The sequence below is a fragment of the Amphibalanus amphitrite genome, unplaced genomic scaffold, assembly GCF_019059575.1.
Source record: "Amphibalanus amphitrite isolate SeventyFive unplaced genomic scaffold, NRLGWU_Aamphi_draft 000868F_arrow, whole genome shotgun sequence".
Classification (NCBI taxonomy): Eukaryota; Metazoa; Arthropoda; class Thecostraca; order Balanomorpha; family Balanidae; genus Amphibalanus; species Amphibalanus amphitrite.
Window position 1 is genome coordinate 33,929 of NW_024882362.1, and position 19,321 is coordinate 53,249.

General features: G+C 50.8%; 2 protein-coding genes across 2 annotated transcripts in view; one reads left to right on the top strand and one right to left on the bottom strand.

Moving 5' to 3' along the window:
- The first annotated feature begins 687 nt into the window (after positions 1–687).
- Positions 688–13,311, top strand: LOC122367417 (sodium/calcium exchanger regulatory protein 1-like). Its single transcript, XM_043340462.1, has 4 exons — positions 688–887; positions 2,249–2,421; positions 12,536–12,637; positions 13,147–13,311. Exons 1-4 carry the CDS (start codon positions 818–820, stop codon positions 13,195–13,197), a joined length of 396 nt encoding a protein of 131 aa, XP_043196397.1. The 5' UTR covers positions 688–817; the 3' UTR covers positions 13,198–13,311.
- A 432-nt stretch (positions 13,312–13,743) lies between these two features.
- Positions 13,744–19,321, bottom strand: part of LOC122367414 (osmotic avoidance abnormal protein 3-like) — a 37,456-nt gene continuing 31,878 nt past the window's right edge. The window contains exons 14-16 of the mRNA XM_043340458.1: positions 16,282–16,335; positions 15,982–16,014; positions 13,744–14,514 (exon numbers count right to left, since the gene is read on the bottom strand). Coding sequence (XP_043196393.1) covers positions 14,429–14,514; positions 15,982–16,014; positions 16,282–16,335 — 173 coding nt within the window. The 3' untranslated portion in view covers positions 13,744–14,428. The remainder of the gene's footprint in view (positions 14,515–15,981; positions 16,015–16,281; positions 16,336–19,321) is intronic.

Genomic DNA, 19,321 nt, shown 5'->3' on the forward strand with positions numbered 1-19,321 from the left:
ACCCTCACCGGGCCATTGTAAGCGCGGTCTCAGGCAGCAGTTTTACTGCCGTTACGAGTCCATCGCGAGCCGTTATGGTGTCCTAATAGACCGGCTACTGTAAACGCACTCAGGGAGCGGCCGTCCGAGGGTACGGGGGTTGACGTCACGCACGTTCCGGCTGCCGAATACCTACATGTGAAGAAGTGAGGACTGACTGCGGGGACCCACTGAATGCTGCTGACAGCGCTGTTCTCCATGCAGTAATTGATTCATCGTGGCAGCTTTACATGATGGCTCGTTGGCCTCATGTATTGTGACCATGTGAACAGCTGAGTGACTGCAGATAGCTGTCGCATAGTTTTCTATGCACTGCAGTCATTCTAAAGCATTCCCTTCAGACGCAATCCGTCACACGAGTTCCTAGTGTGACAACCTATATCAAATAGCAACAGCGATGTCTTCCCAACATCACTGTATAGTTGCCATACCATTCATCTTCCTCGACGCCGGCGCGATCCTTCCAGCTACTCGCTACAAACATTTCGTAAGCAGATTTCGGTCCGTGTGTCGTCACCCGCCCCCTGACCCGCGGCCGTCGGCCGGAGGGGGTCGGAGGGGGGTCGGCGGCGTCCGGGGTATTCTGGCGGACCTGGACTTTGTTCGGGTAGCGGCCGCCGCTCGGTATGTTTATCTTATCGGCGGGCTGGGGAGCGGGGGTGAGCAGGGTTGACCTGGGGAGTCGGGTCGGCGTGCACCGCACTCCCCTCTCACACCGTCTACCGGTCACACGCGCTCCGCCGCTCCTCCAGCCACCAGCCACCATCAACCAGCCACCATGGTCAACTACAACGGAGAGTACAAGCTGACCTCGTCGGAGAACTTCGACGAGTACATGAAGACCGTCGGTGAGTGAGCGCCAGCGGCCAGAGACGACGACACGGTGGTAATGCGACGGACGACTAATGCGGTGACCTACCCGGTGCGAGCGACTTAAGCGAGTGTCATTTGAGCGAACGTCATTTGAGCGAACCATTTTCAGCGATTGGCAACTTAGCGAATATCAAATTGAGCGATTATCAAATATAGCGATTATCAATTTAAGCGAAAGCTATGTTTCAGCGACATCTTTTTCGTCGACTACAGTTTGAGCGACTGTCATTTCAGCGAAACACTTCATCGTCCCGTAACGGTGCATTTTTCTTTCTTTTTTCTTTTGCGAGCGTTCGTACAACGAATGTTTCCGGAACTTTTCATGGTTATCCGGAACTGGATGGCGGATGTCACGTTCAAAGTTCAGACATTAAGCTCCAAATTTAATGCCACATTTCTCAAAAATTTCAGCGGTTCGATTTCACCCCCCTCCCTCTCTGCTGTTTGCCAATAATGATGACCAAACGTTTGTTCAGAGATTCATATTGCTTGTGCTGTTTTTGCGAAATTCCCCCGCTTGAATTTGGATCAGTTCCCCATGTAAAATTTGTTCTTGCCCCAAGCAGCAACGTACGAATTTCCAGATATTTGGGTTAGGTCCCTGAAACATATACTGGATCCCCCTGTGCCATCCCTCGAGTTTATTATTGGTCCTTGACATTCCTTCCATCGTCATATCTCTCACGTTCCACATTTCCAGATCAAAGTTGCAGAATGAGGCCAGATATTTTTTTGTGGTTTCCATGCTTAGAAGCAAATTTTTTATTTGCCGCGCGCAGCTTGAAGCATGACACACACCAAGCGAGTATTCCAAGGGCAAGAATTCCCGAAAAGTAGCAAATGATTGACTTCCGTCGCGTTCGGTTTCGCTGTACCTAACTGTGTTCGCTCAATTGGTCCCCCATTGACCTGCATATATTCGCTCAATCTGGTTTCGCTGATTCTGGTCCTCGCTTAAGTTGATAATCGCTGTGATTGAATTCGCCGACTTGACAATCGCTGAAAAAGTCAATCGCTTAAATTGCTAATCGCTGAAAAGGCTTCGCTCAAATGTCGTTCGCTGAAATGACGCTCGCTCAGGTGTCGCAGAACCGACCTACCGACCTCCCATACGACCTCTCTGTGATGGACGGATGGACTGCCTCTGACTATATGTGACGGACGGACAACGCAGGACAGTGACACCAGCGAGCCGGACAACTTTCACTCCATTGTCTCTCCGCTGTCACACCCCGTCTCCCCCAAAGATAGCTGCGGCCCAGATGCATTCCGCGAGTCGCCAGCCCTGGGTCTGACTGATGTGTGACTGACCGCCGTCCTCTGGTCGCGCCGCCAGGAGTGGGTATGATCACGCGGAAGGCGGCCAACGCGGCCACGCCCGTGGTCACCGTCACCACCGACGGCTCCCACTGGAAGCTCAAGCAGGTCACCTCCTTCAAGACGCACGAGCAGGAGTTCGACATCGGCGTCGAGCAGGAGATCAGCACCGCTGACGGCCGCAAGGTCAAGGTAAGCGTGTTCAGCTTCCCAGGCCGCTACCGCCACCATTAAGTCCGCCAATAACCCCCAATATGATCTGCTTCGCTGATCTTTCGCCGACCAACATCCATTAGAAACGTCAATCAAATTGAAACATCAAATCCAAATCATATTTTACAAAACGTATAACATCGTTATAAAATCCAGGGGGCACCGACTGTGGGAGCCAGGAAACTGTCGACTCTCAGTGATGCTGGCTTCCGGCGACCGAGCGCGACGCACCTCTCACAAAAACTACACCAACTTCTTTTAATTACCTTCCTTCTATCTACATTCCTCAGCGCAGAACTTTACCTACATTTCCGACTGGGAAATCCTGAGATAGATTGTCGCATACGGCATAATCTCAATTATTTAACTTATTTACGCAATTATGCATACCTACTCGCATTAAATGTTGTATTCCAAACACAAAATAGTTTTAAATTTATTGTAAAAATTAAATTTAATGTTGCAAACCAACAGCCAGCCTTGAAAGCGTTAATCCTCGCCGGACCTATTGGTTTTCTACCTACGCGCCGGCCGAGGGGGGGGGGGGGGCGGGTACGACCCCCCCCTCGCCGTTTCGCCCCTGGTGGAGCTAGCGCGTCGCGGAAAAAACGAGCGTGTGCGCCGTTACGAGACGCAGAGATTGGTACCCGATTTTAAGGTCCTAGGTCAACCGGTGACCTCTGAGGTCAGGTCAAGTGCCCCAAGGTACGGTTCAGTTTTTGGTGAATAACTTTGCAAAAAAAGGCCGCAGAGCCGCGATTTTGGCAGCATCGTGTTCGCCTCGCTCAGGCGCGTCGAATGATATACTTTTTGTTCGGGTCAGGTCAACTTGGGGTGTTGACCTCAGGTCAAGGTCAGGTCAGCACCCCCAGGTCACGAAGGTGGTCGAAAGAGGTCATGTCGCATATCATTCGATTTGGCAGGTCTTCCTGAGTCCATTGGTGGCTTCCCCGACTCGCTAGCTCAATTTGATCAAGAGTTATTGACGAAAAACTAATATGACCTTAATGACGTCATAAATGACGTCACACAAGGTCAACATTGCAAAAGTGACGCATCTAACCTTGCAAGGAGTGCATCAAATCACGATTCTGTATGCTTGAGATAGTTGGAGATCGTTCCCGGCGCCAGAATAACAGTTTTCATTTTTCCCCATTGACTTATAATGGTGAGGTCACGAAAATGACCTGACCTCATGTGCCATATAGGAAAAATCCGAGATATACAAGTTGTGAGACTCATAATGGATACTAGATCCTGCAAGTTTCATTTCCCTGTAACATCTCCTCTGGCAGTGAGGGCGTTGCGAAGTTGCGACATCTGAAGACCGTGCAGAGGTTCACTTATGACGTCATAGGTCAGTGACCTGACCTGACCCAAACATGCGGTTGGTGTCAAAAGATGCGGCTTGGATCAAAGGTCAGGTATGCCAAGTTTCAGCTCTCTATCGCTAGCGTGTTCGGAGCTATCGCGAAAAAAACCTATGGGGGGGGGGGGGCGGCACCCCCCCCCCCCTCGGCCGGCGAGGGTTAAAACTAAAATAGGTTGGGTTCCAGTTTTGGATAAACAATGACATTGACTACGCCGGTTGCAAAACTATATACGTAACCCGGCAACGCCTGGGCTATTTTCGCACAAACGACGGGGGGGAGGGGGTCGGCCTCCTGTTATCTTGAGAACCAATGGTCGTATCGAGCCCCGCGAGGCGGCGCTTGGAAGCTCTTCATGAACCTTTCCAAGGAATGCTTGATATTTCAAAACTGATGTCAACTTTCGGGTCAAGGTCAGGTCAAATGTCAGATTTTGAGGCTTCTGCGTGATACGGCTTATGAACGCAAAAGCAATCATTTCTGCCCAAAACTTAGCCAAAGTGACCTAAATAATAGATACGAAACCATTAGAATATTAGCGTTACAAATACCTAATGCGAAGCATGGGCCAAGGTCAAGGTAAAGTCACAAAACGTCACTGAAAGACGACAATCGGCAAGGGTTGCGATACCTTTTTAAAGATATTTTTTGCGCTTAGCTTGATGATGGTGGTCTCGTCCATCCGTCCCCATCTTAGTTATAAAAAATTAATTCGCGACCAAGGCCACACCAGGTCAGGTCAGGTAACGTAAGATCATTTTTTACTACGGGGGTAAGCGACACATGATTTAGGTAGGTATTATTTTTCACGTCAGATCCGATAGTCATGGTTATACCACTTTCGTTCTCACTGGTCTGATGTTTAAGCTGACAACAACAATTATCTATGATATCATACCATAATAATTCAGTATTTTTTACCATTTTAGGGTTAAAAATATATATAAAAGTGGCAATTTGGCACACCTCGTGTTTAATCAGAGCTCTTAACCCGCGCCCCACTGGGGGGGGGGGGCTATTTATAGCCCCCCCCCCCAGTTTTTCTGCAATAACTTCCAAACCGCTTGATGTATCGACGCCAAACTTTCAGTACGTTAGGCTGCATCAATTTGACACCTTGTGTCAAAATTTAAACTTCGTACCTACTATAGGTCGGCCGGAAATGACGTCAGAGTGACGTCATGTTCGGCCGATTTCGACGCAAAACATTGAACCACGGCAATCGCTCCCAAGAGCTCAGTTTTTAGGCTAGATCCAATTTCTTTGCATGAGAGGACTCAGAATAGACTGCGCTATCAAACTGCTATCTCGGATTTTCGAAATTTTGAAAATTTTGAAAATTTGATATAATAATATCCAAAATTTATATTTTTACATTTTTGCAAAAAGTTTTTAACTTTTCGAAAAAAACCGGAATACATGTGATAGAACGCATTATTATAACTAACTCTAGCAAGTTTTAGCTAAATATCTTCAAAAAATGGCCAAGTTTTACGCATTATTGCAAAAAATTCTCAATAATTAATTTTTCAAATCAATTTTTCAGCACGTATTTGACATCGCACGCCAATATAAATAGCACCATCGTGTTTCTGAGCTCAAACTGCATCCAATAGACACCTTTTTTATTGAAAAATTTCAACTTCAAAATTTGACATTTTTTGACCTGAAAATGACCTAACATAAGCTAAATTCGACTCAAAATGACCTCGAATGACACAGACGACATCAAATTCGAAATCTCTGACCTAAATGGACCATAAAACATGTGTCACGTGACCGACGCATGATATAATATTTTCGTGACCTGTGATGACCTGACCTTAACCTGAAAATCAAAGTACAAGTTTGGTACCCTCAGGGTAACTAGAGCATCTGTTCCCGAGTGTGTGATCCAAAAATGAGCCTGATCTGACCTGTAAAACGGCGGCCAGAGCCCAAAACGTGAATAAGCCAAAATGCTAATAATTTTTACTTTGACCTGACCTGTGACGTCATCGGTGACCTCGAGGTCAATGAAATTAGGTTTCGCTCGACAGTTTTTCCGGGGCTATCAGACGCCGTTTGAATTTTGACGATCGGCCCAGTAGTTTCGGAGTTAGGAGGGGGGGGGCTATGAATAGCCCCCCCCCCCAGTAGGGCGTGTTATACGCAGACCCCAGTGGGGCGCGGGTTAAACATATATTCTAGTTCTTGAAACTTTTGCAGAGAAACTGTTTTCGTGTTGAAAACATTTTTAAATTTTATGAGATAAAAAGCTTTTTTCTGGGAAATTCGGACTTGAACAACTGAGGTGAGTGCGTCTTGTGACGTTTTTCATCTGCATTTTGCTGATAGCTCCATCTTTATTGCGATTTTTTCTAATGGCGATTTTTGCGATTTTTCAAACATATGACATGTAAGGTAACCCTCGCAGGCCCGGGAGGGCAATATTTACACCCCCCCCCCCCCCGCCCTGACGAATTTTTGCGTTGCGATAGCTCCCGAGCGCTTAGATAGAAGCGCCAAACTTTCAGTACCTTTTCTCCCATTAATTTCACATCTCCTGGAGTAAAACTTTACCCAGCCCCTTTAATGACATCACAGGGTCGACTTTCCTAGAACGAGACCCTTGCACGACAAATTTCAACGCCACATACGTGAACTTCAGCTGCTAAACATATAATTTTAGAGATAAATACAAATTTCGAGCATGGTTGTGTAACATATGACAGGTAAAAATACAAAATAATTTTGGTGACCTGAGGTCAGAGGTCAGGTCAACGACCCTGAGATGGGATTTCAGTTTTCGCAAATAACTTCAACAAAAAAAATGGCCCTATAAAGCTTGGTACCACTGTCTACCAACGCATGCGTCCTGCCAAGACGCATCGAATGACATACATTTTGCTTAGAAAAGGACATGTCTTATGTTGACCTCGAATGACCTTTGGTTGACCCTGACACATGAAAGGTGGTTTGTGATGAATTCGTAGCTGCTGATCACGAATCTGGTATTCATTTTGCTCTAAGCATCCATTTAGAGCGTCAGCATAGCAAAAATAGCTGAACTTGACTGCTTGATGGCTTGATAGCTTGATGGCTGACTTGAATCAGTGAAGTAGCCTCTAGCAAGGATACTCTTGCCCGATCTTGACCTGGGGACATCCTTGTAACGGAACATGAACCACAAATAGGTGCCTGATGACCTTCGAAATATTTCAAAACATTTTGGAAATTAGTGTACAAGATATACGAAAAAGTGCAGTTTGAGGTCAATTTTGAGCATGACCTTGACCTTACCCTCAAAGTTCAAGCATAATTCTGTTTCATGCATCCTACCGTACTCTGGAACACTTTTTTGAAATCACTACACATGTGCCGGTTTTAAACCAACCAACCCCAAGGGTTTTCGCAAATAACGTAAAAACGGCGGTAGCCCCGCCAAATTTGGCATATCCTCTGGGGCAGCCTTTTGGCGCATATCATGAAAATTTCAGGCTTCAGTCTTTTCAGGTCAGGTCACCAGGTCCCAAAAACCGGTACAAGGTCAGGGGAAAATTGAGATAGTTTATCGGCAACTGAATGCCAGAGTTTTTCGTTGATAGCGTGAATGCTATGGCACGTAGCGCTATACCAAACATCAGACACGACTTGGGACTATATTTGTCACATGATCTGCGAGTTTAGGTTCCAGTGACTTCAGGTCAGGCCACAAGGTCACAAAAACCGGCACATTGTCCAAATGGAACTAAAAATGCACTATTTCGTTCATGAAAACTATATTTCTTCATTGATTTGATTCAAACTTGCAGAATATGCTTAGCTCACCGAGTGACATCATATGCACCCCAGTTTTTTCAAATTTGGTTGACCTAAGGTCATCTAGAGGTCATCACAAATTTTAAGGAAATCTGCCCGAATGTGTAAAGATGAGAGGTGTGTGCTCCATTTTAACGTTTTTGGGTTTTACTACCTTGATTTACTTCTACTTGGTGTTTGCAAGCTGCAAGAACGCTTGGGTCGGGCCAACTGAGGTCAACTACGGTCAAACTACGTTTGGCACACAATGAGGCTAGAGCTTCAAAAATGGTGTTATTGTGTTCCTTGTGACCAGTCAATTGAATTGCTATGCAATAGGTATGACGCATTTTGATTAACTTAAACTTAATTAATTATTATAATTGTTCACTTAATTTTTAAGAAACTTTAAAGCTCACTTAAATTGGTAATTAAGTATTTTGCTCGATGCGCACGGACGTGCTGAGTTCACTGGTGTTTTTATTTTTGCTCTATCTTTACTAGATAAAAAGTTACAGGCGAAAACCTTTGGCATATTTTAGCGAACTTCTTGCACTTATACCTACCTTCCCCCAACCTCTTCCCCCTAAATATTGACTTATAGTCACCAAATTTTTACGGGGGCGAGATATCCTATGGCCCCACCTACCCTGTAAATTTGGCGTTTCTAAGTGCCATAGGAGTCAATCGCCAGGGGCGGGAGGGGGGGGGGGGGGGGTTGACCGTCCGTGTTACGAAAAAGGCCCTCGCCTGGCGAGGGTTAAGCCTCTGATCTCGACCTCTGACCTTGAAAATTGACCTGAGGTCAAAAAGTTTAGGTGGTTCAGAGCCGTCTCGTAGAGGCCTTGCGTTTGGTACCGTTTTTGTTTCCGTAGCTTCTGTATTTACGGAGTTAGACGGGGGGGGGGTAAATATTGTCCTCCCGGGCTGCCGTGGTTGAGATTACCCCTGGGTTGGGTTAACCCTCGCCCCGTTGGGGGGGGGGCCATTTTGGCCCCCCCCCCCCCTGTGGTTTTTCCTGAATAGCAAGCAAACGGCGGCGCGCAGCGCCGCCAAATTTTCAGTACCTTCCCGGGCATCAATTTGACACCTTCACACCAAATTTCAAGTCTTAGGTCACCTTAGGTCAGGAGTTATTGAGGTCAAACTGAGGTCATGTTCGAGCAAAAATGGGCAAAAAACATGCAATCTTGAAACGCTCACCAAATCTACAGTTATCAAGCAATTTCAAAGTTCTTTATATGGTCTAGTAGACAAAAAGCGGCGCTACAAAACTGCTATCTCGGATTTTCAAAATTTTTGGTTTTTGACCAAAAAAAATTCAAAAAATTGATTTTTTTAGAAAAACTTTGAAAAAATCCGAAAATTTTTAGAATTTCGAAAAAACCGGAATATATGTGGTAGTCCCAGCGCTCTTCTATATACATACCAAATTTCAGATCCATATCTCGTTTTTTGGCCAAGTTATAGCGAAAAAACTGTTCAAAAATGATGACGTCAAATTTTTGAATTCAATTTTTAGCAATTCTAGACCACGTACGGCAAAACAAAGACCACCATTGAACTCCCCGTGACGAGCTGCATCGATTCAATACCCATTTTATGCAAAAATATTAACTTTGAAATTTGACCTAATTTGACCTGACCTTGACCTGACCTTGACCTGACCTTGACCAAAACGTGATCTAAGCTGGCCCCAAAGGCTGCCTGACCCATATAATCGCATTTGTCATGTAAAATGGACCATAAAACATGTATCACACGACACTTCAATATTGTGACCCCCCCGTGACCTGACCTCTGTGACCTGACCTGGTATCAGTGACCTCAAATAGCAAAATATGTGTTTGAAGAACATTTCCCCATCGATGATTTTCAATGAAATGCATTTTACTCGATTTTACAACGCATTTCTTGAAGTGCCTGTAAACGGTGAAAATTGGACCTTTGACGTGACCTGTGACGTCATCGGTTTGACCTAGGTCAATAAAATTGGGTCACAAGGTAGTTCCCCGTTGGGGCTATCCAACGCCGTTTACCGCTTGTCGCTATGTTGCGTGGTTCTCGAGATCTTAGGGGGGGGGGGGCCAAAATGGCCCCCCCCAACCGGGCGCGTTGCTCGGCAGAGCCCAACGGGGCGCGGGTTAAAGAAAATATCAAGTTGCTAGGATAGTAAGTAAAGTAGGAACCTATACCTATCTTAGAACATTTTAATCAAATTGCCGTCGAAAAATATGTCAAATTGATGGTAGGTCATATTGTCAAATTGGAAAAGGTATACACCCGGTATTTGAAACCGTTCATCAGTTATCTTAGAAAAACGAATGGGTCTAATCGGATGTGACCCTCCTCGGCACACATCTCTGTATCTCCACCCCTCCCACCGCCACTACCCCAGGTACACACGGGGCGGCGCCGGTCGTCACCGGTCGTGTACCCTGTACCGTCCCTTCTCCCCCCCCCCCCTCCCCAGCCACGACCCCAGGTACACACACGGGGCGGGGCCGTTCGTCACTGTCCGCGGCCGCCCGGGCCGTTTACAGTTCCACCACGGCTAGTCTAAACAGCGCCTGGGCGGGCGGCGGGGGTCGGCCGGGGGCGCCCGGTCCCACGCCGGTACGGTTACACGGCGGGGCACGCCACCTCGCCTGCATTCATAGCTTCCTGCTGAGTCACAGCCACCGGAACATATACCTACGTCCTACATATACACTAGTGATGTCAATTACGGAAAACCAGAATACCGATACCAAACCAAATACCAACCAAAACCGTGGAGAAATACCGAAACCAAACCAACTTGGGAACATGAGGAAAATACCAACTTTTTACCGATTTCTTAGCCTCTTTAAACATTAGCGAGGGTTCATGATACCAACAAAATACCAAACTCATTAGGATTGAAATACCAAATACCGAGTTGGTATCGGTTTGGTATCGGTATACCAAAAAGTTGGTATCCGATTGACATCTCTAATACACACATACCGCCCTCCTGTGCTGAGCTGATGCACGGCTCCGTGCAGTCATTGCCACCGGGTCAATGCCTACATACACGGCCTGTGTTGAGTCAGGACCACCTAACTACACACACGGCCTGTGCCGAGTCAAGGCTAACCGGGCCGGCGAAAGTTTGCAGGCTTATGAAGGCCTGAATTCGTTCAGTGTCAGTTGCTATCACGTTGTTTGATGCGGCTTGTTGCGGCACTAGTACTGTGTTGAAATTACGTGCTCCCGACTATCAGAAACGTGGACCGGATCCCGTCTGTGAGCGGGTGCTGTTTATCGTAGCATAGCTGCAGAGTGCCATGCCATAATCGAGGCCGCTGAAAGCCCAAACACTGCAGAGAATAGCGGGGAATCTCGCGGCTAAGTTTGTCCGAAGCTCAGAAATAGCTCAGTTACTGGCAGTTTTCGGAGTTCTCCCGCTGAGAGCTTTACGACTCCCGGGGCGAGCCCTGACCCGCCCCTGGCACCGACCTCCACCGTCCGGCGTCACTCTTGGGCCGACCCGAGGTCCACCGAGACCCTGTGACCTGACCAGTCTGTTACTCGGAACCCGTATTAGTCAGACGGAGAATCCACCGGAATCTGCCGAGCACCTGTGACCTGACCAGTCGGTTACTCGGAGTACCTGTGAGTACTGAGTTGTGACCTGCCCAGTCGGTTGCTCGGAGCACCTGTGACCTGCCGAGTCTGTTACTCGGAGCACCTGTGACCTGACGAGTCGGTTACTCGGGCACCTGTGACCTGACGAGTCTGTAACTCGGGCACCTGTGACTTGACGGGTCGGTTACTCGGAGGCCCTGTGACCTGACGAGTCTGTAACTCGGCCCGGCCCGGCTCGGACGGCGGTCGCTGTGGCAACGTGGCCAGGTTTGGGCCGCCGCCGGCCTGCGTCAGCGCACTCCGCCACCCATACACAAACGGGGGCGGCGCGGCGGGCGGAGCTGTTTGTTGAACTGGTCCTCTCGGCGGGGAGGTTCCGGCGGCGCCGCGCCGACCGACGGCCGACGCCGCCGCGGCTCCGGTTCGGCCGACAGCCAGACGCACCGCGGAGCGAGCGGAACGCGGAGAGTAGCTCAGACCACGCCCCGAGCGACAGGTTCAGTCTTCAGACGTTACCTCATCTGCCGACTGGCTGGGTCAGCATCATCGCCCCCAGTTCCAAGGTCACCCTTACGGTCTTCACGTATGACCAGCACATTGGCTGAGTCGAATGATGTCAAACTGTCTTGTTTGTCCGTTGCTGGGATTTTTCGTGGCTCTACTTCCCTCATTGTGGCTATTTCTTCTTCTTCTAAGTACCTATTGACATTCCCAGCTACAGTAACCATCCACCCACAACCATCGACTCCAAATCAACAGGCGGCGCCATCTCGCAACGTTCCCTGACGCCCCACACCACGCTCTCTGAACAGCAGCAGTGTGAGCGCTGCTCACTGCTCAGTCCCAGTCCCCCGCGTACTGGGTCACCCGTGCCCCTGAGCGCAGACCGCTGCACCTGCGTCTGTCCCGTGTCCAGTGACCTACGTCTGACCCGTTCCGCTGTGACCCGCGTCTGACGCGTGCTCACTGCCCCGTCCATTAGGGAGCTGTGTGATCTGCCACTGACCCCAGACCACTGTGATCCACCTCTGACCTCTGCGCCCCCGCCTTGTTACCTGCCTCCGATCCCTTCCCATGCCCGCAGAGCTGGTGACCAAGGAGGGCGGCGACCTGACCTCTGACCGTCCCCCCGTGACCCGCCAATGACCCCTCCGTCCGCTGCCCGCAGAGTGTGGTGACCTGTCACTGACCCCGTCCCCCTGTCCACAGAGCGTGGTGACCCGCCTCTGACAGGTCCCCCGCCCGCAGAGCGTGGTGACCTGTCACTGACCCGCCTGTCCCCCGCCCGCAGAGCGTGGTGACCCGCCTCTGACCCCTCCGTCCGCTGCCCGCAGAGCGTGGTGACCAAGGAGGGCGACGTGCTGACCGAGACCCAGGTGGGCGACGGCAAGACCTCCACCCTGGTGCGCAAGTTCACCGACAGCGCCATGGAGATGGTGGGTGCACCCCCTCCCGTCCCGTCCCGTCCCCCGGCTCGCCCAGCCCTATACCCGTCCGCCCAGTCTCCGGCCGTCCTCCCTCCGTCGCGCGGCTCAGGCAGTTGGCTCAATTGGATGATGGCCGTATTACGGCGCCCCGCTGCCCAGAGCAGTCGGTGCACAAAGGGAGACGGCTGCAGCGCACAGCACCCAGTTGGCAGAGGGGACACTGAGAGAGCGCTGCAGACGGGATTGATATGACCCGGAGCGCGCCCCAGAGGGGCCGGCCGGGGAGACTGGCGCGTAAATAGACAGCCCGGTCTGTTTACTGCCCACGGCCGCCGGCAGATGTGGTGTGCGTTTTTGCGCTGTCCAGTTTTTGCTAGTGCCCGTTTATCAATCTGTTCCATTTGCGCCGTAAACTACTGTTGGATCTGGGTTGCGCGGCGACAGACGATGTCTGGGCAGCCCCCGGGCCCTCCTCCCCGACTGACCCCTCCCCCCCCCCCCCCCTGTGTCCTCGGCAGACGGTCAGCTGCGGCGACGTCGTCTGTAAGCGGGTCTACACGCGGCAGTAGGAGGGGAGCAGCGAGACGCCCGGACCACCGGGGCGCAGGGCTATGAGCGGCCCGACCGCGACGGCCGCCGGCCCTGGACACATCACTACCGACAATACACGACTCACGGGACGAGCTCAGCGTTTGTGGACGGAGCGGGTTATTATAGGAGCGGTGGTTCGGGGGAGAAAGGGTTCCCAAGCGGTGTCCACAGTCCTACCGGCCTGTCGACAGGATGGCGACGCACCGCAGAGTATCAATGTCGGGGCCTGGTAACGTATGTAAGCTCTGTCGAATGAACGGAGGGATCAGTGTCCTAGAGGTGAGGATGGCAGGGCTGTGCAACGACTGTGGTAGGCGGCTTTGCCAGCCTACTACCAAGGACTGCATCAGTGTCATCTAATAATGCGCCGTACCAAAAATTTCACTCACATGGAAAAAAGACACTATCAGGCCTCACCAGGTGGCCTCCTCTCGCTAACTTTTGAGAAGCTATGTCTGCCACAGAGCTTCTCAAAATTTATCTATCTACGATTGTTCAATCGCGTTATCACTAATACTGCTCAGTTTAGGACGCACACATTTATATTTGAACCGCAGAACGGTACATTAGGTACAGGACAATGGCATTTGAGACCGAGTCATAGAATAGCTGCTCTGAAATATTGCACTGGTATACAAACCGTCCCCGTCAGACGTTACGATTGTACATCACCATCGGTATCATATTGCCGCAGATCGAGAACGACGCGCAATGGCCCATCAATTTCACCGGCGAGACACCCGGACTCCATCAGCTAACAATAAACAACTCCATAAAATGTCTATCGGTCGCCGCGTGTGACGACCCTATTCTGGTAGGCACTGGTAGTGGCGTGTTGGTCCACCGGTTTAATACTGCCCGCCCGCGCTCCGAGCGGCTCCGTCCCGGGGGATCCCGGGCCAGTCGGATCCACCGGTGGCTATCCGCTGACTAGCTGGTTCTCTGAGAGGTCTGGCCCGACGGCCACAAGGCACTGGTATCTCTCCCTGCTTCGTAAGGACGGTATCACAACGGCCGGGCGGCACCCAGGCGGGCAGACCGCCGGCCCAGTGCGGCCAACGGCAACCGTCGCCGCCTCCGCCCGCATCCTGAACGTAACGGGACCGGCCGGACTGACCTGACCGGGCCGGACTGACCAGACCGGGCCGGACTGACCTGACCAGCAGGACTGACCAGTCACAGCGGAGGCGCGGTCCCCGCCGGCGCCGGCTATAGGGCGGCCATGAAGTTCTTCTTGCCGCCGCCGCCGCCGACCGGAGCCAGACGCGCCGGCTTTCGCGCGTCCGGCTGAAAGCCTGGGGAGGTTCAGGGGCGTCAGGGGAGATTCAGTCGTCTGGCTGAAAGCCTGGGGAGGTTCAGGGGCGTCAGAGGAGACTGAAAGCCTGGGGAGGTTCAGGGGCGTCAGCGAATGGCTGCCGAGGCTAGGGGAGGCGAACAACGTAAAATTAACCCGCGCACCGACGGGGGTCTGCGCCAACTTCGCACCGACGGGGGGGGGGCGGATGACCGCCCCCCCCCCCTGAGATCTCGAGAACCAAGCAAGATAGCGACAAGCGGTAAACGGCATCGGATACGCACGGTCAAGATCTACAATTTTTACAAAGGTCATTTTCAGGTCAGGTCAAAGATGACGTCACAGGGGTCGAAAAAGTCAAAATGGCGGCGCTAGATATGGAGAGTTTTTCTCGAATAACTTTCAAATTAGTCAAGATAGGAACAAACTAAGGGCATCATCGTGATCCTCTCGTCAATCCGCATCGAATGATATATATGTTGACCTCGAAAGGTCAAGGTCAAAGGTTGACCTCAGGTCACGTGACCTCGAGGTCATCATGTATATCATTCGATGCGTCTTGACGAGCTGAACACAATGAGACCATCCACGCGGCTGTATCTTGTTCCTGTACGGAGTTATTGGCCAAAAACCTTTGGTGACCTTTGATGACGTCACATGACCTCACAGCTGCCCAACAGCAAAACAGACCTCAAGGTAGTGAAGGTTGATCGTATATGAAGTCATGTGTGGTATATGGGGCCATTCCGACCCGTTTTAGTGGTAAAAACAGGGAGTTGATTTTTCCCCCGTTGACTTATAATGGGGAGGTCGCGAAATTGACCTGACCTTAGGTCACCGATATCAAAATTCCGAGATGAACAAATTGTAGCTACTAATGACCTAATAACATCCTGCGATTTTCAAAGGCCTCCGACATCTACTGTAGCTCTGGCACGGTGACAAAGTTGCAAAAAGTGACTTGAGGTTGGGTCATTCAAAGTGACCTGGTGACCTGACCTTAAAAGGTAGGAGGTTAAAATTTGCACACCATGTGTAAAATTGATGAGGGAATAGTTATACAAAATTTCGCGGCGCTACGCGCCGCGGTTTTCCCACTATTCGCGAAAAACCTCAGGGGGGGGGGGGCGGATATCCGCCCCCCCGTCGGTGCGCGGGTTAATGCAGTGTTTACCGCTACGCGGATAGTCGGGGATGCCAGCTAGGCGCAACAATGGACAATATCGGCATCGCATAGCTTAGACTCGCTCAATAGATGACAACTGAGATGACAGCCAGTAAAACGTTGAAAGACTATCATGACAGATATAGATATTAGATACTTGAAGATCGTTCGACTGGTCGTGAACACAAATCATGAGCTGTATGCACTATGCAATATGCATGGTTCCAATACATGCAATACGTAAGTGACAAGCAGCAACGCATAGCTGTTGCAACAAGCAATAAAGTGCAAAAAAAGACATACCTCTCCCCATAGGTGCAAAGCTGTGGTTGGATCCTGCGAAGGAAGGGAGAGGAGAACATAATGTAAGGAAAAGGTTGGCGCCGGCGGTGTCGTTGTTTTCTGATGTCGACACGGTCTCAGAACGTTACTTTTGATAAATGACACTATACGTTTTGATAAATGCCTTTTATCAATACCATCCGTAGAATATCGGAAAATGGCCCATTTTATACACAGCATAGGACGGTGGGGCCGGTCAGCTCCCTCCCTCTGGGGTACCTCTCGCCGTTATTTGTAGGGACTGGGCTGGGTTCTGCTCACCTGTGGGGCTGGGCGGGGCGCTCTTGGTCCAGTAGGCAGCAGGGTCCATGTAGCCTGGACGGACAGGAGGGCAGGACAGCACAGGTGAGGAACAGAGAGGCACAGATGAGACAAAGGGAGAAACGGATAACACATGGGTGAGGCATGGGGAGGGAGCGAGTGAAACACGCCCGAGAAACCGTGCGGGTGTACTGCTCGAGCGTGCTACTAGACCCGGATGGTGTTGATACTCAGGGACTCAGGTGGCACTCACGAGCTCGTGCGATTGTGGACGCGTGTGTGCCGCGAGTGTCAGACTTCAGAGCACTCCACTGCGCACCGGAGTGGTAGTGTGTGCGAGGGCGCCGACAGACCGCGGCTGGTGGGTCTCTCACGGACGTCCGTCCAGGCCACACGTCCGGGTGTGTGCCGCACACGGCCGAGAGAGCCACTGGCTGCCGGGACCGTGCTGACTGCTGGCGGACCATCTCAGTCCGGCGCCGAGCCCGCCCTGTACGGTAGTCTGTGTGACCAATTACTGTGTGACCATGCTGTGACCATCTGTGTGACCATAGCGAGGTGCTGTGTCGGTGGGCCCCTTCCGCCTGTACCGAGGGTGGTCACGCTGGCCCAGGAGCTGGGTCCCTGGCCGGTGGCGGCGGGCGCGCCGGCTGCGCCGCCCAAAGACTGCAGTCCGTGGAAACTGCGACTCAGACCGTGACTGTAGGCCAGGCTCTGAGACAGGCCCCGGCCGGGCCGAGCTGTAACCGCGCCAGTGCGTACGTCAGGGGCCGTCAGAGGGTACACGAGCACCGCCCGACGCTGGTCGCGCCAGGGGAGACCAACAGACTGGGCGGCACCAGAGAGGCTCAAATAGCGGAATATCCAGGCAGAGGTCAGCGCCATGACTGAATGACAGAGGTGAATGCTGCTATCGTACACAATCCGATCTGCCGTAGCTGGTATGCCATGATCTGGTATGCCATGATCACAGTCACAAACTGTGACGCAAAATTGGTTGTGAAGTCCTTCTGTGGGTGGCTGCGAATGGATATTTTGTGACCTCCAGTGGAACAACTATATGCCTATACAAAAATGGCCACAACACATACAGGATGAATGAAAGCTATGCGTCATCAGGACATAACACAACACACAACCCGCACATCAATGAGAACTGCAATGAATGCCTCAGGCAACATCGACAAATCATGCAAAACGCTATGAGAGCTCGATGGCTGGCACTAGGCTACGCTACCAAACCTTAGTACCTATTTACAATTATGTATTTTCATCGTGCAATCGGTCCATGAACACATGGCTATTGTGACTGACATGTCATAAAAACGGAACATCGGGATTCAGTTGCACAACTAACACACACATTCACGCACACACACTCAGCTCACAGCACATTTGTACCACGGGCTCAGTCTCTGATCAGCCTGAAGCGTCTATGAAAAACACCTGCGACGCCCAGTCATAAGAGCCAGGCGCTGCTTTACGAGTGACCCAGGGGTCGGCAAATGGTGGGGCATGCCCCCTTTGGGGGTAATGGAGCCCTTTCGGTGGGGGTAATGAGGGATTCTGAGAAAGCCTATCTTTTTAGAGTTTGTAGCTCCAGTGATGGAGCCATCGTGACTGTTGCATCCCAGGGTTCAAAGATTAGCCCAGGCCAAAGGCACAGCACACATTGATTAGATACCAATTTTCACGTACCTGCTCGCCTCACCATCTCACCCCTCCGTACAGTCGTACAAAAGCAGCTGCAACTTTTAACCGTCGCCCGTCTGTTGGCGTTTCAACAGCCGCTAACGTAAGGGGGAGGAGTCGATCGGACCCCCGCGGCCTCTCGGACTCTGATATGGAGCTGTGCATAAAAAAAGACGAGCGTGCTACCCGTGACAATAGGAAGCCGCTGCTGCCCATTTTTAAGGTCCTTGGTCATTCCGTCTCATTCAAGAGAGCAATGACAAGTGTCGAGAAAATCGGGACCCGCTATAACTTCTTGATGTGAGATTTTATGGCTCAAGATGATCTCCAGAAAAAGCTCATAAGCCAACGGTCATTATGGGTCCAGAGGCCAGTTTTACCAACAGAAAAATAGCCGCCTGCCGGAATTTTTGCCTAAAGATCGTTTCGCATATGGAGCGTAAACGGTAAAGCCCTATCCGCTTACGAGCCCATCGCGTTTACACTCCGTATGTGAAGCGGTCTTGAGGCAAAAATTCCGGCAGGCGGTTATTTTTCTGTTGGTATAACTGGTCTCAGGTCATGATATTTTCCAGGCTGGTAAAAAAAAAAAAAAAATGATGGGCTCGAGGGTACAATTTGGTCGTGATCCAATGCCTTTTATGTGAGATTTTAACGAAAAACCACCCGCCGGCCGCCGCCCCTATAGTACAAGGGTTAAATGGGATATAGCATAGGCGGCGGAACGGGGAGGGCACCGGGGCGCCGTGCACCCTTTGATTTTTGCATTTTAACATTAGCCCTATGGGCGTTGCATGGAAAGAATGGGACCAAAAGTCGGCAGTGCCCCCCCCCCCTTAATTGAAGGTGTTCCGCCGCTACTGGGATATAGGTATTAAATGTTTTGTGGAGGAAGTGTCATCTTTTAAATTTGATGCATTGGAAATGCACAAATGCCCAAAGAGTTCCAGGACGGTATGGAATTTCAGAAAACTTGGTTGTGTCAGCAATGGGTTCTGGTAGGTGGGGGTAATGGCCCTGCCTGGCGCCCAAAAAGGGGGCACGACCCCGAATGACCTGCCGACCACTGTTAGACAAAAGCAAGGTGGAGCAGGCAGCGTTAACGGTCGGGCGTAGAATGTCAAAATTGTCTTAGTCATATCAAACCTAGCAACTGGCTCGTCAGCTTTCAAAGTCTCTGATGTAGCTGAAACGCGCCGAAATGAGGTTCCTCATTTGAATTTCTCGTCTCAAAAATGGTCATATTAAAAATTGTGAGCCGCGGATCTCACCAAGCCTAGGTCAGCTCTCTCCTGGACGGGACCCGGCCCGCGGTAACTGGTCTTGGTCCCTTCTGACGGCCCGCCGG

Coding starts and splice junctions, on each gene's coding strand:
- LOC122367417 (XM_043340462.1), top strand. CDS start 818: ATGGTCAACTACAACGGAGAGTACAAGCTGACCTCGTCGGAGAACTTC. Junction 888..2,248: donor CGAGTACATGAAGACCGTCG/GTGAGTGAGCGC, acceptor TCGCGCCGCCAG/GAGTGGGTATGATCACGCGG. Junction 2,422..12,535: donor CTGACGGCCGCAAGGTCAAG/GTAAGCGTGTTC, acceptor CGCTGCCCGCAG/AGCGTGGTGACCAAGGAGGG.